The sequence below is a fragment of the Aotus nancymaae genome, unplaced genomic scaffold (genome assembly GCF_030222135.1).
Source record: "Aotus nancymaae isolate 86718 unplaced genomic scaffold, 86718_ANA_hifiasm-v0.15.2.pri h1tg000004l, whole genome shotgun sequence".
Classification (NCBI taxonomy): Eukaryota; Metazoa; Chordata; class Mammalia; order Primates; family Aotidae; genus Aotus; species Aotus nancymaae.
The window spans coordinates 23898312-23916422 of NW_026988415.1; the positions used below are offsets into that span (position 1 = coordinate 23898312).

Consider the following 18111-nt stretch of genomic DNA (forward strand, 5'->3'; position numbering starts at 1 on the left):
ACGAAAGGCCTACAACAATTCAAGAAGCATTTTTATTTGAATAAACTATTGGACTATGAGTAATAAAAGGGGGAATCTATGATGATTAGGCCTGGGACTGTTCATGATCCCCACCTTTGACTCTGAGCTTGGCCAATGCCAACATTCTGCGGTGGTGGGGCAGGCTGTAAGAATTGTAGCTTCATTGGCATGGTTGAAAATAGTTCACTTGTGAAGAGGTGAATGATGCCCACAACCAGTGATATTGTTGGTAGATGTTTCAGTCTCAAAGTTGGGCCAGTGGGGAAGGCTAGCAGTTCTGCTAAGCTGAGGTTGTGATTGTGATTGGGAAAAGCATGTTTCTGACTGAGGCTGAGCTTATGTGCAGCAGACAATGGAGACCTGAGAGGGCTTAAGCCAGCCACACACTGCTGGTCAACCCTGAAACAGTGCACTGTGGAGACATGAAAAGCTCTGTGGATAATAAAAGGGGCAGGGCAAATATGAAAATGTCATCAACATTGAGTGAGCTCTCATTCCCATACACAGATCCATTGTCAGGGAATAGAACACATACATATCTGCTCAAGATGGGTGCACACGACCTCTGTACAATCATTGGCCAGCCACAGTGCTGCAAGGACACAGGAGTGACCCTTAGGAAACCAGACTTAGAGTATAACAGAAAAATTGATGAAGGAAATCAGCAACCACATATCATAGAGGGACACATTTCACAGATATAGCCCAGGCAAGTGACTAAATAAAGAAACAGACAAAATGTAACAATAACCTTCAGGGAGAAAAAATCAGAATCCAGAGTTGCTATATTATATTATCTAAAATGTCCAGTTTTCAACATAAAAAACACCATGAGATATGCAAATAAATAGGAGAGTATAACCCATCCTCAGTAAAACAACAAAAAACAGTCACTATAAGCTGTCTCTGAGTGTCTCCAGCTTTTGCAATTAACAGACAAAGCGGCTATTATAAATATGTTCAGACTAGTATAATAAACCATCAATAAAGGCTTAATGGAAAGTATGACAAAAATGACCAAATTATTGATTTTCAAGAAAGAAGTAGAAATTATGAAAAGAACTGGAAATTCTAGGATTGAAAAGTATCATAATTTAAATGAAAAATTCACCAGAGAGACTCAATAGCAGGTTGAATATGACAAAGGAAATAATCAGCTAACTTGAAGATTGATCTATAGATATTATCCAATCTGAAACACAGAGAGGAAAAAGATCACACACACACACACCACTAAACAGAGCCTCAAAGATATTTGGGACAACATCAAGCATATCGACACATGCATAATGTGACAGAAAGGGGCAGAATAACACGACATGTAAAAAGGGTTATACTCAGAAATTTAAAAGGACATGAAATACTGATACACACTATCATATGGATAACCTCAAGCCAGGTGGAAGAGACCATATGTTGTATGATTTAATTTAATTTACAGAAAATGTCCAGAACAGGCAAATCCATAGAGACAGAAAGTAGATTCGTGGTCGCCAGGAGTTAGGAAAGAAGCATATTGGGAATGACTGCTTAATAGATGCCATGGGAATTATTTTTAAAGTGAAGGAAATGTTTTAAAACTGGATGGTGGTAATGGTTTCACAACTCTGTAAGTGGACCCCAAATCATTGAATTTTATACATAAAATGGGTGCATCGTATTTATGAAAATTAAACTCAATAATGCTATTTAGAAAAAGAAATAGTAAACAAACCAACAAAAGCAAAGCAACGAGGTCAGTGATTTGATCTAGCCCTTCATTATTTTAGTACGGCCGGTAACATCTGTCATAAGCATTGACTCCCTGAATGATATTTTCTCAAAACAACAGATAGGCCCGTTTTGATACATTTACAATCACAAAAGGTATTAATAATCCTAACTGTATAAATTGCCTATGGTTTACATGGCTTTTTCATGTGTATTCTTTTATTTGAGTCTTCTGCCAGCACTCTGAGGGAGAAAGGGCATTGAATCTTTAGTATGCAAAAGGAAGGGAAGTTAACTGGTTTATCCAGTATCATACAGTATGTGACACAATGGGCCCAATCCTGGACTTCCTGAGTCCAAGTTCAGTGCCCTTTCTGCTGCATTATGCCAACCCTATTCTCTATGGCAACAACCCATTTGCAATTACATTGTATTACTGCACGTAGGTGAATATGAAAATTTGGATATTAGAAGAGGGAATCACAAAGGAGAAAATTAAAGTTCCATCTGTGCTGTGTTATTCCTGAGTGTTTACTGGTAGGGAGGCTGAGGAAGTCAGCAAATTTCCTGCTTGTGGTCTGGAATGGTACAGAGATCTGTATCAAACTGATTACACATTGACCCAACAACACCAAGTCAATTCTAGCCCTCTTTCATCTGGTTATGTAGTGAGAAATATGGTAGGTGGGAGAAATTGTGTTATAGACTGACACCTAATAACCTTGCAGAACAGGGTTGTCTTCATAGTTTTTCTGGTTTCATTCATAGCATCTTAGGATCATAGGACGCTATGAATGAAACCGGATGTAGACTCCCTTTTTTTCTGGGCCTCGTCATCTCGTTATGCCATCCTTGTCCAACAAGCTTATTTTCTTGCTTACATAAGCAAGGCCAAATACTTTTTCAGATGCTCTGTAGGATCTAAAGTCTTCTTAGTCTCTTTCCATGCTGCACCTGAAAATCTTACCTGAGTTTCCTACACTGATTCCAGCAGCTTTCTTTGAGCCTTAATTCAGAGATCCTGTGACTGCCATATAGCAAAGAAATTAAGAGTACAGGCTCTGGAGCCAGACTTTTTGGATCTGAATTCTAGCTCCACTAGCTGTGTGATCTTGGTGAAATTACTTACCTTCTCTGTTTTTCTGTTTCCTCATCTGTAAAATGAGGAAACATATCTCATCATAAAATTTTTGAGGATTAAATGTGATTATAGATGAAAGTTGCTTAAAAGAGTACCTGTGTCTTCCTTCTAGTCCTTTTAATTCTAATAAAAATAATTAGATTATTAATATTAACTAAGTATAGTATTAAATAATATTAATAATTCTTATTTGTAGTAGAATTTAAGAAAGCTGACAACTTGAACTTATACCAGAAGCTTTCCTCTGGTATGTGTATTTTTTTAAAAATGTTCAGTCTAATTATTCTCATGTGCTAGCCGTGACAACCCTGTGAGATTCATACAAATAATGATATTAGGTATTTACCTCACTTTACAGATATAAAATAAAGGCACACTATTTTGTCATAAAATTGGGTCTAGAGCCTCCTTTTAGAATTCCTATATACGGATTTTTCTAATATAGTCTGCTGCCTTTGGCATAATTTGCGCACTGCAGCAAAATATTTGTAACAAATCCCATCATTGTTAACCCCTGAATCCACCTCTGCAGTTAAGTCACTAAAGGGTCTGTATCTTTGTTGAATATGTTATGTTAATGTGATTAGCTCCTTATCAGTCTAATCGTTAGCATAATTGAAAATGAGTCTCCAGTAGTAAGCAGTGGAAATCCTACTGCTTCCAGTTGTTATACATGAAATTTAAGGAGGTTACAGATACTGTGCTGATTTCACTAGCTACTACTGAAGATGAATGGTAGTAGAAAGCTATGATTAATATGTGGTATTCAGAAACTATAGAAGAAAGTTACATCTTTGGTTGTATAATACCATATTTAAAGCCTATTACTTTTCAAGATACCGTATTACATTTGATACTGCATTTTGCATAAGTACTTTAATGCTAAAATTACTATAAAATTTACAAAACCCCAGTGGGTTTCATTGTAGAAAAATGAATTGAATATGATTGTTTATTTGTGGAAATAAGCAGCTATTGTTCTTCTCTAAAGAGTAAAAAAGATTTTATACATCGAGTTACCTTCAATTTCCTTGAAGATTGTTTCCTATATGAAGTGTTTAGGTGATCTACATAATCCACCACAAAGGATATTGAGAAGTAATAAAAAACAGATAATTTGAAATTACTTTAGAAGGTGTTGGAGTTCCAAAAGAGAGGGTGTGATGGAGATAAGTAATACTGCAACTCAGAATTGTATATTATTTGCAAATTACTAAGGGATAGAAATATGCTAGGTATTTACACAGTTACAAAAAATTTCTGCTCCAATGAATTTGAGATATGAATCAGAGTTCCTGGGCCCTCATTTTGGAAGGCACAAAGCTGTTGCCATTTATCTAATGGGATCATGTGAAATACTCAATAAATCTTCAAAATCATGATATATATATAATGCCAGTTCCTGAGAATTTTGTTCAGACCTATGTGTGTGGTATCCACAGGGTAGATTTGTAGTCAAGATTCCCTTTGCAGCAATGGTGAATACTAAATGAGAGTAAGCCTTCAAAATAATTTGCATTAGAGTTTCTTTATGGAGCTCAGTGACACCACCAACTTTTCCATTCACTAATTCTTTACCCTCTCCATTTGTCTCAGCATTGGTGTCTATAAAAAGTTTTGAGGCTTTAACAAAAATATGAGAAAAATAAAGGCACATCTGTTCCGAAAAATCAAGAATCTACAAAAAGAGATGTGAGATCATCCCTATTTAATTGTAGAATTAAGCAACTTCCATTTTTCTCTTTCAAAATGGCCTAAAGGGCCTTCCAAAGCACCTTGAGGATATCGACTGCAGGTGTCTTTGCAACTGAGTCAAATCAATTTTGAAGGAATATTTTTGTGGGATGGACCTTTGATCCTTCCATTGTAAGATTTTTAAAATGTTAATAAAACAGGTAGATTAAACAAATACATGTAAACTAATGCCATTGTTATGGTTTGGGTGTGTCCCCCAAAGTTTATGTGTTGGGAAGTTAATGTCCAGTGCAACAGTGTTGACAGGTGGGAACTTTAGCAGGTGATTAGGTCATCAGGGCTCAGCTGCCATTAATGGATTAATGCCATTATCAGGAGAGCATGTTCATTATCAAGACAGTGGGTCTGTTGTAAAAGCGAGTTTGACTCCTTCTTGCTCTCTTGTGCATCCAGAACTGTAAGAAATAAATCTCTTTTCTTTATAAATAAACAGAATTTCAGTTCAACTCTTGAATGTTATCTCTTTGATATAATAGAATATCTATGTCCCACAAAAGCAATCTACTTTGAAAGCCATCATTTTCTTTATTTTTTTCAGTCAATAAGAAGGATTTATTGTTAATCTCTTATCAGATGTAATCCCTGTTAAACAAAAATTATGGGAGGCTATTGTTTTGGACTGAGCTCCTGTGCTAGGCCCCAACAGGCCACACTTAACCAAAATGGAGTCACTCATGCTAAATGTCACATAATCTAACTGTAACTTTAAGGAAGCAGATAGATAGATCCCCAAACAGAACAGCTTTTCCTGAAAACAGATTTCAGTCTACCTGAGCCAGCCTAATAAGGGAGTCTCCTCTGTTTTAACTCTGAAAGCCATCATTTTCTAGAGAAGAAGTTCCATATTCAGTACATAAAATTCTCAGCCTACCTCCTAAGAAGTGGTGATGTATTTCTCTATTTCTTTACTAAAATATTGTGGTTGTATCCATGTGACACCAAAAGAACTGACCAATTATATTACAAAATCAGACTAGCGCTTTAGGCTTTATATGCTTATGTAAGCTGTCATCACACACAAACTGATATGTTCTTTTTCACTGTTAGAATTCAGTCAAACTGTAATTCATTTTGTGACTAACTAAATGAAGTCAATCAAGCAGCCACTGAATAATTAGACTAATAAATTGTTTTTGGAAAAACTCTTGGTTTTATCAAGTTTTGTCATGTTTCTCTAAAGCAACTTGTTTATGTCCAGTTGATGACCATGTTTTCCTTTTAGAGTAACATTCATCCAAAAAAAGAACAAAAATGAAAATGGCAAACAACAGACTGTGAAAGATAGTTTCAGCCAATACTATGGATAAAAGGTTAATGTATTTGTCTTATGGCATCAATCCGATTTAATTTTTTTTGACTCACAAGAGTTCTCAATAACTAAATGTGCAAAAGCCCTATAAATAGACAGTTAATAAGCAAGGAAATGCAACTAACAAACAAGTACAGAAAAAATATTCAGCCTCACTAATAATCAAGGAAATGCAAACTAAAAGAAGGCACCATTAATTTACTTATTTTAAATAGACATTAAAAATAATACTCAAAGCTGGCAAGGGTGCAATGAAAGAAGAGAGTGTTCCCACACATTGCTAATGGCAGTGTAAATCATTACAATCCCCTAAAGCCACAAAAATGTTCAAACCTTTTGGCTCATTAATTCAACTTCTTGGAATTTACCCTAAGGAAATAATTTAAAAAATTGAAGATGTTCATGGTATCTTTATATGGCTTCAGTTATAGTACTTGCAAATAGTGAAGGAGGAGTGTAAATATGCAACAATTGGGGAATGCATATGTAAATTATGGTGCCTTCACTCTACACAGCCATTACAAATGATTGTTATAGATATTGTGTAGAAACATGCAGAAAATCATCTAGAGTGGAGGGAGGAAGTAACATGAAAAGATTTGTGTGCATATTATGACTGGAGGGAAATGGACCAGAATGACAGCAGTCACTCTTACAGGCTGATAGGATTATGGGGGAGATTAGGTGATTATGTACTTTTATAGCTTTCACGTTCTCACACCCACAGCAGTTCACTACTTAAGTGCTTCTTAGAAAAACAGAGAACATGGTGGCGCATGCCTGTAATCCCAGGTTGAGGCGGGAGGATCACCTGAGGTCAGAAGTTTGAGACCAGCCTGACCAACATGGAGAAACCCTGTCTCTACTGAAAAATGCAAAATTAGCCTGGCGTAGTGGCACATGCCTGTAGTCCCAGCTACTCGGGAGGCTGAGGCAGGAGAATTGCTTGACGCCAGGAGGCAGAGGTTGCAATGAGCTGAGATCGCGCCACTGCACTCCAGCCTGGGCGACGAGAGCAAAACTCCATCTCAAAAAAAAGAAAAAAAGAAAAGCAAAGACAGGTAAGAGAAGAATCAGTCAGAATTTCACCTTTCTTTTAAGAGCTTCCTAAATACAGTGTTTTCTGAATCAGTCAATCTGCATTAATGTAATAGGTCCTTATTGAGGAAAAATTATTGTAATAATTCCAAAGAGTACTAGCCTCCTTTGCTAGCTATTCCCCAGGCACCGTGTGGCCTCATTTCCTCTATGTATTGTGCTATGGAGGCCTGGTATCCTTAGGCAATGCTCTATGTATCCTTTAATTTAGTTTTCTGAGGTGGAGTGGGACTATTTCGTGGAAGTTCCAAACTAAAAGCAGCTGCTATGAGTAGGACCAGACTGTATTTTCTGAGAGTAAATGAGGAACAGGTTCCCATTCTGAGAGGTCAGTGTATGTGATTAAGAATGATAAATGGTAAGAAAATAAAATGATAGTGGAAGAAAGGTTATCCCCAGTGCATAGATATATATAAAAGGATAGTGGAAGAAAGGTTATCCCCAGTGCATAGATATATATTCATGCCCACGGATTCAAAACAATATTTTAGCTCAGCTACCCTATAGTAGATTGGAGTGTGTATGAGAGGGCTAAGAAGAGAGAGAGGAGGAGAAAGGAAGGAAGGGAAGAGGAGGAGGAATGATAAATAATGTAAACATGGCCCTCATACTCATCATCTTGTTTTTTGCAAATCAATCTAAACTTTCATTCAATTTCATATACAATTGTAGAATTTTGGAGTTGGAAGAGTTCTTTGAGATAATCCAATCTCCTTATTTTACATTTAGAAAAACCATACTCTGAGAGAGGGGACGTGATTTTCCTAAGGTCATTCTGCCACATATTCTGAAAAGCAATGTAGACGAGTGGTTAAGAGTGGGGCCGTTGGAGACAGACTGTAAGAATTGAAATCTCAGTCCTGCCATTTACTACATGTGTGACCTTGGCAAGTAACTTAACTTCTCCGTTCCTTGGTTTTCTTTATCTGCAAAATGGGGATTAAAAACAGTACCTACCTCACAGGGTGCTACAAGAATTAAATGAGTTAATGTATGAAAAGCACTAATATAGCACCTGGTACCTGACAACTACTTTATGAGTTAGCCGCTGCAGCTGCTGCTGCTGTTACTTTTATCGTGGTAATTCTGTCACTTGAAGGTCAATGATTTCTACATACTAAGTTGTCTCTCCCTAGCCTTACAGTGACTAAATAAATGAACGTAAGTCTCCACCATGGCTCTCTTCTAAAGTCACTTAGAGTTTGTCTTGTTAGCAAGTAGAGAATTTAAAGCACAGGAGCATGCCACAGGTGGTGACAATTGAATTCATGCTTTGTGGACTGCCTGAAGGCATCTTCTGAAGTAGGAAAGAGAATTGACTTGTTTTGCACTCTGTTCCATAGCAGCATGTGTTTTCCATACACATTTGCTTTGTCTTAGAGTTTATCATTATCAAAATAATAGAGAAATGATATTGTTTGGATGTGAATAGCATTATATGTATATTTGGTTTTTCTGTAAGTTGACAGTATCATTATCATGTCTAAATAACATTTTCTTGACTGTGGACCTTCAGGATGCCATGGTGGGCACTGAATGAAAAAGTCAATTAAGCAAATATGAGCCTATCCTTTACCACAGAGTATTTGGAACAACATTCTTTCAGGATTATTACACTTTCAACCATTGTTGGATTTAAAATATTAATCTTTTCTTAATGTTTTCTATCTTTTTATTTTGGAAAAAATGAGCTATTTATGAGTGAAGTCAAACTCTCTTTGTCAAGCCTTTGACAAATATCACAATTACTATTTCACAGCTCTAGGTACACAGAATTGTGTACACCCCCATATCACATGCTTCGAGAGACCTGGAAAGATTTCCTTGTCACCTGGATCCACTGATACAAATTTTAAGACAAAAAGTTATCATTGAGGGTCAAGGAACAGGAAAGGATTATTTTCTCTTGGTTTATACCACTTTTGTGGTTTAAAGGAAGATTGCTTCCAAGGACAATCAATATCCTTGAATAGATATGACATTCCTACCTGATTCATGACTATGAATAGCTATGATTAGAAATTTGAAAATGTTTCATAATGGCTATAGAAAAGTCTCTCTCTCTCTCTCTCTCTCTCTCTCTCTCTCTCTCTCTATATATATATATATATATATATATATATATATATATATTTTCCCCCCCCCAGTTACAAATAAATGTAATAGAGGGAAAAGAGAATGTCTAGGTTTCCATACATAAAAATAAGGATGATTTTAACATGATAAATCATATTTGCCAAAACATAATGTTCAGCATTCAAAGTGAGACATTTTTCATTTTTAAATTTAAATTGTTAGGTTTGAGTGGCATTCAGATTAGTGTACATTCATAATCAACTGAAGCTTAAGAGGGAGTGTTATTCTGGCCATACCCCGAGTGTGTTAATTCTGATCAGAGCAAACCAAAGTCTTGATTGAAAGAGCAAGTAAAGAGATGGAAAGTGTACTTTAGAAGATAAAATAATATCCATTAATCTTTATATTATAACAAAGTATTTTATTAAGTTCTTTTTAGTTACAAAGTCTTTGATTGCTGTTTTTTCATTGTCAATGGCCTTATGTGGAAAATAGTTCTCCACATTGACTTGTTAAACTCTCATTCTTCAGTGAACAAAGAACCGTACGTGTTGGTTGAAATGAAGTTAGATGAATTATTTTTACCTTTTAATTTTATTTTGGTATTTTCATTCATAGATTTTATTTTTTTGGTGTTGTTCTACATTAACAGGAAAACTGAGCAAGGTTTTCAAAGTTCCTGCATATACATTTTCTTCCACTCAGCAACCATTTTTATTTACCTAAACTCTACTTTGAATATTTAATATTCTTGCACAGCTTACAAATTTGAGACTATCTTTGTATATTTTTATAATGCAAGTACCCTTGTCAAATTTATTTTCCCCTGTCATTTCCAGTATCTTGTCCACGAATACATTTCTTTTTTAGTTCAGCTCTCACAGCCACCGAAGAACTTTACATTGATCATTCTGATGATGACCCTAGTGGCAGTATGGAGGCTGGGTTGGAGCAGGAAGGGTATAGGGGAAGGAAAGTCTACAGTTCAGGCAGAACTGATGAGGGACTGAGCTAAAGCAGTGGCAACTGGGATGGAAAGGATGAGAGAGCTGGAGATTGCAGTGCAACCTAGCAATGAGTTAGATGCTTGTATAGATAGAAGAGCAGTCAGTTCTAGGTTTCTAACTTGAACTACTAATGTGGCCATTAACAGAGATGGGGAAGTTTGAGAAGATGAACAAATTTTGGGAGGGAGGAAATACTGACTTGCCATACCTAAGGGACCTTTAAATAAAGATGCCCACTTTATATTTGAAATAGGCGCACATAACTTAAGAAAGCTCTCAGGGCTAGATTAAAGCTGTGTGAATCATCAGTGTTCCATGAGAAGAAGAAACATGGCTGGATATGGGATGGACCAGGGAAGCTGTGGCATTTGTAGAAAGGAAAGACCTGTTTTGACGTTAGGTGAATTTTATAGATGCCTCCTTTTCTGGGTGAAAGCCTAATCCTTGGCTGCAAAACTACATCTCTGGAAGCTTGCTATTGATACAGTTCTCATTTTGCACTGTTCGTAGCAAAGTCAGACAACTGTCCACCTTTCTTCTTAGGTTTCCATAGCACCTTCTGAAGGTCATGTCATGGAAACCTAAGAAGAAAGAGATTAAAACTGGCCTTATAGATACTCAGCGGAATTTCAGTGGTTGTGGTGACAGCTAGCTGAATCAAGTGCCATCCTTTTCCAATATCTTCATCTTTAGTTCTCATGTGTTACTGTATTTGTCTTTTTTTGTGTGCAAGAGCCACTTCATTCTGCTTTGTAGTAGAGTTGTTTACTTATTGCTCATATTAAGCTGTGAGTTCCTCAGGGGCAGAGCCTATGGCTTATACATTTCCACATTCTCTCCAGTCCCTCTTGGGAGTTTTCAACAATTGTTTATTTATTCATTGAACATGTATTGACCAGGTATCTACTATATGCAAGGCACCATGTTTATTCTGAATGACATAGCAATGAATAGAAGAAATAAAAATGCCTCCCTTCATGAAGTTTATGTTTTAGTGGGCAGAGACAGATGGCAAATGATAAATAAATAAGTAAAATATATAGTGTGTAATTTGGTAATAAGTCCTTTGAAAGACAAGAAGAAAGGTGAGACATACCACTTTTTGGTATTTTTTGATGGGAGGTTGCAAAGGCTGCGAGGCACATATATGCTGAGGATTTTCACAAACAGCAAGAGGGTTAGTGCAGCACATGTACATGAGCTAAGAAGAAAATGTCCAAAGATGAGTTTGGGGTGCTTAGAATAGAAGGAGATACACCTTGGACGTGCCTTGTAGGCCATTATAAAGTTTTTTGCTTTTACTTTGAGGAAAATTATATCATTGCTGCTTCTCAGCAAAGGAGAGACGTGATATGACTTAAATTTAAGTTTTATTCTGGGTGCAGTGTGGAGGGCAGTGGTGTAAGAAGGAGACCAATTAGGAAACAATTGCAATAATCCAGAACGTATATGATAGCTTGAACTGATGTAGTAGTGGGAAATTGAAGAGATCTGGTTGGCTTCTGGATATATTTCAAAGGTAGGACCAATAGGATTTACTGATGGATTACATGTGAGATGTGAAAGACAGGAGTCAAGAATGACTTCAGGTTTTTTGGCATGAGCAAACAGAAGAGCCTTGTGGTCATCTGTTAATACCAATATAAAGAATGCTATGAAAGGATTAGGTTTGGGAAGGGGTAGGAATTAGGAGTTCACTTTTGAACATATTATGTTTGGCATATCTTGTAGATAACCAAGTACAGATATTGAGTAGGCAGCTGAATATTCAAAGTTGTGGTTCAGGGGAAAGACCCATGCTGAAGCTATAAACTGAGAAGTTATGGGTGTGTAGACAGTATATGAAGCCAATATACTGGCATGAGGTTAGACTGTTGTTGAATCATTTGTGTGTGTGTGTGTGTGTGTGTGTGTGTGTGTGTGTGTGTCTGCTTTCTCTTTAAGCATGCTCATCTCTTATATTAGTTCAAACCAAGCTATGTGTCTCCAAAGACAGTTTGTAGGTTCAGGAGTTAAATAGTTTCTACTATGTTGTGTGCCTAGAGTAATGCTTAGTGGTTTGGGGGATATAAAGAGGTATAAGACTCATATCCTGCCTTCAAGACCTTAACATTTGATTAGGGAAAGAAGACCTTGACTTGTGAAACTTTTTTCATACTACAAAACAATATGAACCATTTAAAACGTATCAGTCAAATGTATAAGCCTTTTTAACAATCAGCCTGCATCATGCTTTGAAAAGCTATAAGCCTTTTTAAATGATTTCTGTGTTCTATGTGCTTGCCATAAGTACAACAGGAATTCCAAAATATGAGATAGTGTACATAATAAAGGAGCCACCATTTAGATGTCTATAGATTTCTTTGAAAATATACATGGTGAAGAGCTGAAGAAAAGTAAAGGAGTCAATTTCACTGCAAAATAAAACCATAAAGTTAATTGGTTTCAAACTAGATTTTTAAACATTGTGTGAAAAGACCAAGTTGCAAAGCTGCAGCAGTGGACTGAAATGGTGATGATAAAATAATGTAAAGAATGAAAATAAGAACACTTTTACAGGGCTTTTAACTTTACAGAGGACTTTGACAGCTCAGATGGCGCTTGGTCTTCTCAAAACTCTCTGTGCTAAGTAGAGCAGTTAATGCCTCTACTGGCCCTAAGACCTTTAGTGGCTCCTAGCTCAGCATTCTGTGGGGAAAGGGGGTTCTTTCAGTGATTTATCATGAAGTTTAAAATTGCTATTTCTAAAACCGATTTAGATCCTGCTGTTTCTATACCAGTATACTCACCAGAAGTGTTGTTTACGTCCTCTCAGTACTATGAAGAACAAAAATTTACCACCACCTAACTCATTAAAAATGCTCTGCAGGCCTGAGGCTCAAAAGCCACAATATGAGCACAAAAAGCTCAGTCCCCCTCAAGGACACTTTATTTCCTGAGCTCTCTCACTCAGAATCCTTCCCTTCGTCAGAGCCCCTGTCTTAAATGTAATATTAAAGCAGAGGCAAGAATGTGTTCTTTCTGAATGTAGTTCTCTTAACAGTTTTCATTTCAAATGTGGGATGTGCTGGGTTAATCTTTGTACTCCTCACCACTTTCAAATCTGATAATGTTTTTTAATTTAACCACTGATTTTAACATTAAAAACACGCACACGCCGTAGAATAACGCTGTCCTTTATTTGCATTCCAATACAAATATTTTTGAAGGCTCTTTTTTACCTTGAGTATTTTCTGATGCTGCAGCCTCCAGCTTAATCCTCAATGCCTGACAATGTATGCATGTAACACAGTGTTATTATTGCCTCCGGCTAGCTTCATGTCATCTAGTTTGTCTTTTACTTCGCTCCTTTGATAGTATTATCAAGACCAATTGTGAATCTGCCAGATGCATTTCCTCACAAAAGGACAAATCTAAGAAGGCTTGTGTTTTTCCCTTTCTCTTCCAGAACTGCTTGCATTAAAGGACTTCCTCATCCTTTTTTCATGACACTGATCTTGCTTAATCAGAGATGGAGCAAACTGACTGCAAACCCTACCAGCCTCTATCAAAAGTAAAGCATGAAATGGATCTAGCTTACACCAGTTCTTCCGATGAGAGTGAAGATGGAAGAAAACCAAGACAGTCATACAACTCCAGGGAAACTCTGCAGGAGTATAACCAAGAGCTGAGGCTGAATTACAATAGCCAGAGTAGAAAGAGGAAAGAAGTAGAAAAATCTACTCAAGGTATGTTTGTATTAGATCTTTATAACGAGTATTATTTCTCATTAGAGAATGCTTATGTGCATTAACTTTTGTTTCAAAAATAAATTTGCTGATGTTAACTGGTTAATACTTCGCACTGCTTACATAGGCTCGGAGAATCTATTTCATATGCCAGCCCAGCTGAGGTTGTAGGTTACATGTGCTTTTTACGGATTATGCATGAATTTGGATGCTGCAGTCCTCTTATCAGAGCATTCAAAATTTGTCTAATCCTACAAATAGTCATTTACAGACTGAAGGATAAATAATTTATCGTAAGATGAAAAGTAAACAGCTAAGTGCTTTTCAAGCCATTGCTTATATGGGACAAAAGTCTCAAATAAATATTTGGCTGCTGACAAAGCTAGCAGGTTAGTGGAGACCACCAAACAGGGTTCCAGACAGTCTATCACCAGAATGTAGAAACATTGTGCAGCCCAGTCTGAAAGGAAAGTAAGAATTTTTTAGAACCCTTCTTACAATAGCCGTATTTTGGAGCATGTTCTTTGGGCAGCCTTAGTTTCTCAATTATGGATTGACAAGACGGTTTCTAACCAAAAAAAAAAAGCTAGTAGAAATATGATTTTCTGTTTCAATTGATAGGTAAGCTGTGTTAGACACTATTTTAATGATGTAGAAGATATTGACATTGGCACAAGTTTTTTTTTTTATGAATAAGTTAATGCTGAGATAAAAATAATGGACTTAATTATCTCGGTTCTCCAAGTGTGGACTTGACTAGCAGCAACAGCAAAACCTGAGAACGTTTTTTAGAATGTAAATTCTCAAGCCCCACTGTAGACATATTGAGTCCGAAACCCTGGGGGTGGGACCCATTTGTGGGTTAAAAAACCCCAGGGGATTCTGATTCCTGCTCAAGATTGAAAATTATACTCAGATGGCTTCAATGATCACATCTACTTGAGTGACTTTCAAATGTTTATCTTCAGAACTAACCTCCTTTCTAAACTCTAGTCCTAAATTTTCAGTTAAGCTCCCCAGCATTTCCAAATGAATAATACACAAGCACTTCTAAACCAATCTATCTAAAGTGAAAGCAATCATTTTAACACTCCTAATCCCACTCATCTTCCTTGTATCACCTATATCTGTTAATGATGCTCCCATTCTCCCAGTCAACCACACATACTTTCTGTATCTAACCACTTTCCTCATCCAGCAGAGTTAATGTCTACATCTCTCAAATCCATTTCTCCTCTCCATTCCCATGATCATGACTCTCATTACATCTTACCTAGATTGTTTTTTGTTTCTTAACTGGTCTACCTGGATCTCACTCCATCCCTTTTCAATCTTTTTGCTGTGCTGTTAAATCTTTCTTGGAATACAATTCTCTGCTATCTCTCTTTATTCATACCCAACCATCTTTCAAGGCCTAGCTTACAAGCATCCTTTTCCACTGAATCCTTGCTGTACCATCACCCCCAACATCATCACTGTTTCACTGTGTAGGTGATCTTCCTCCATGAACTTTAAGAATACATTCTTTTTACATCACCCCCCTTTTTTGTTGAGACAGAGTCTCACTCTGTCACCCAGGCTGGAGTGCAGTGGCACGATATTGGCTTACTGCAACCTCTGCCTCCTGGGTTCAACTGATTTTTGTGCCTCAACCTCCTGAGTAGCTGGGATTACAGGTGCAGGCCACCATGCCTGGCTAATTTTTTTTGTATTTTTAATAGAGACAGGGTTTCACCATGTTGGCCAGGCTGGTCTCAAACTCCTGGCCTCATGTGATCCACCTGCCTCAGTCTCCCTAAGTGCTGGAATTACAGGCATGAGCCACCACTCTCGGCCACTTTTTACCTTTTATTATGATTGTATATATTTTCCTAGATTGTGTACTCAATGAAGATAGGGATCATGGTTTCTTGGTAGATCTCTATTTTCTATAAAACTTTGCATATAATATATGCTTTATAATTGTTTCATTTAAGGAATTAGTTGCTATCAACTGAAACATGAGTGCTTATCATGCATTGAAAACTACTCTTTAAATATTACCATGTCAAACGAAATGATTACAGATGAAAACTACAGTACACTCTAATTAGTACTTGAATCTTACATTTTAAAAACAACATTAAATTGAGCCAAAATTCATGCTAACACTTAAATAATTATTACATATTTGTGATGTTAACTATATTACTCATTTTTATCCCTTAACATAATTGGTAAAACTTTTATATCTTTCTTTTCAAGGAATTCATTTTAATCTTTCCATTTTTTTTCAGTTAATATCATGTAAATTTGTTCTAAAATAGTTTTCTTCTTCTGCCTGACAATTGGGAAATGATTTCCTATGGAAATGTTTTTGGCTTTTGGAAATGCCTAGTTCTCGTTAAAATATTTATCTATAAGTTTATCTTTATAGAAGATGAATTTACAATCATGATTTATGGGTTGTGGTTTTAGGATGTAGAGTGGTTGAGTGAGTAGAAATAAGAATGCATTCTGGTGACAGTTCTGAAAATATAAGCAATTTTATGCTGAGTCAATATAAAGAGCTGGCCAGCCTCAGATTTTGTCTCTGTGCAGTTTCATCAAAAGGAATTTGGGGTAAGGGGAGTTTGTCTCCATGATGTCATTCTAACTTCCTTTCAATGGATGATTTTTATTCAGTAAGCTTTTATTTAGTCATTAATAAGTGTCAGACCTTGAAGCCAATGCTGAGGATGGAGATGACTGCTGGCAGGAAACTTACAGCGCAGTGGAGAAAATAGACACTCAAAATATGTTATTGCAATTAAATGTATGAAGTGCTTTTACAGATAAAAAAGGTGTTGTGGAAGTACACAAAATGAATCAATTAACTTCTTTAGAGGAATTAGGGTACATAGAAAGGTGATATTTGACCTAAGTTAAAATTTGAATAAAAGTTTACCAAAAAGACATTCCTAGAGAGCAGATAAGCAAGTGCAAAGTATGAAACTCTGAAGAAGATGAGAGCAAGGTATATTGGGGCCAGATTGTGAAGTCTTGCGTGCCCAATGTAGGAAATTTTTAAAATTTCCTTTAAGTGTTGAAAAAGAAAGCTTTTAATTGGTGGAGAATTTCATGATGAATTACAATTTTTAGGATAAGAAGTGTATACAAGAGAATTGTAGAAGTGTAGGCAGCAGTGTAGAAGATTGACTGCAGTTGGGAATAACTGAATGCAGGGAGAAAAATCTGTGAGGCCACTGAATTAGGCCAGAGCTAAGAATGATGTTACAGGTCTAAACAATGTCTGTGGAGATGAAAAGACACGTTCAAGAGATGTAGGTGTGTTCAAATTGATAGAACTTTATAATTGATTACTGGTTGAGGTTGAAAGAAATAACTGAGTCAAGGATGACTCTAAAGTTTTAAGTTTGGGAAACAGAGAGGATAGTGATTAATTTACCAAGAGAAGGAACACAGTAGGAGGAGCAGGTTTGGAAGGGAAGAAGATGAGTTTCTTTTTAGACATGTTAAGTTTAAGATGCTGGTATGACATTCAGGTGGCTTTTCCCATCAGCGATTGGAAATGTGTGTCTAGGATTCAGAACAGATCTGGGCTGTCGTTATAAGTAGATTTGAGCTCATCAGTGTCTCAGAGTAGAGATGCCTGGGGATGGATGAGATTACCCAGGGAGAGTGTGTAGAGGGTTGAGACTAGAAAAAGGCCAAGGACAAAAACCTGAATCTATCATCCATGAACTGACATAAACACATTTTGAACCAATTTATATTTTTAGCCAGCACCATCCTTCAGTACACTGACTTATATAAAATAAAGTATACAGATCCGGGAGCTAAAAGTCTGAAACAGGATCTCATCTGCTACTGACTGCCAATCTGTAGAGACACCTAGGAGGGAAAATATGTAGCTCTTTGAAGGAGAAATGACTTTTCCTATGTTAGGCAAAATGGTGGACCCAATTATCATCTTTTTTGTAAGATCTGGAATTCTCTTTTTTGTCTTAATCCATGTATTACTATCTATGAGTCAGAGAAAATGACTTTAATTTTTGCAGATGTATGTTAGTGGTTACATCTTGCACCAATCAAGGTAAAGCTGAGCCTAACCCATTATTTTAAAGGAATAAGATCTCAAAAAATCATTGAGTTTTAGAGCAGGAAGGATGAATGCAAACAAAATGTTGATTAGGCACCTGCTATGGTGCCAGATATGGTGCTAGATGCCTTTTAAGTTTACTAGCTATGTAACCTTAAGCAAGATACTTCAGCTCTGAACCTGTT

General features: G+C 36.6%; 1 protein-coding gene across 1 annotated transcript in view; it reads left to right on the forward strand.

Annotated features, from left to right (window-relative positions):
- The window catches only part of TENM1 (teneurin transmembrane protein 1), a 789930-nt gene that overhangs the window by 202726 nt on the left and 569093 nt on the right, over window positions 1-18111 (forward strand). Inside the window, exon 2 of the mRNA XM_012475269.3 lies at window positions 13566-13845. Within this exon, the coding sequence (XP_012330692.2) occupies window positions 13629-13845 (217 nt within the window). The 5' untranslated portion in view covers window positions 13566-13628. The remainder of the gene's footprint in view (window positions 1-13565; window positions 13846-18111) is intronic.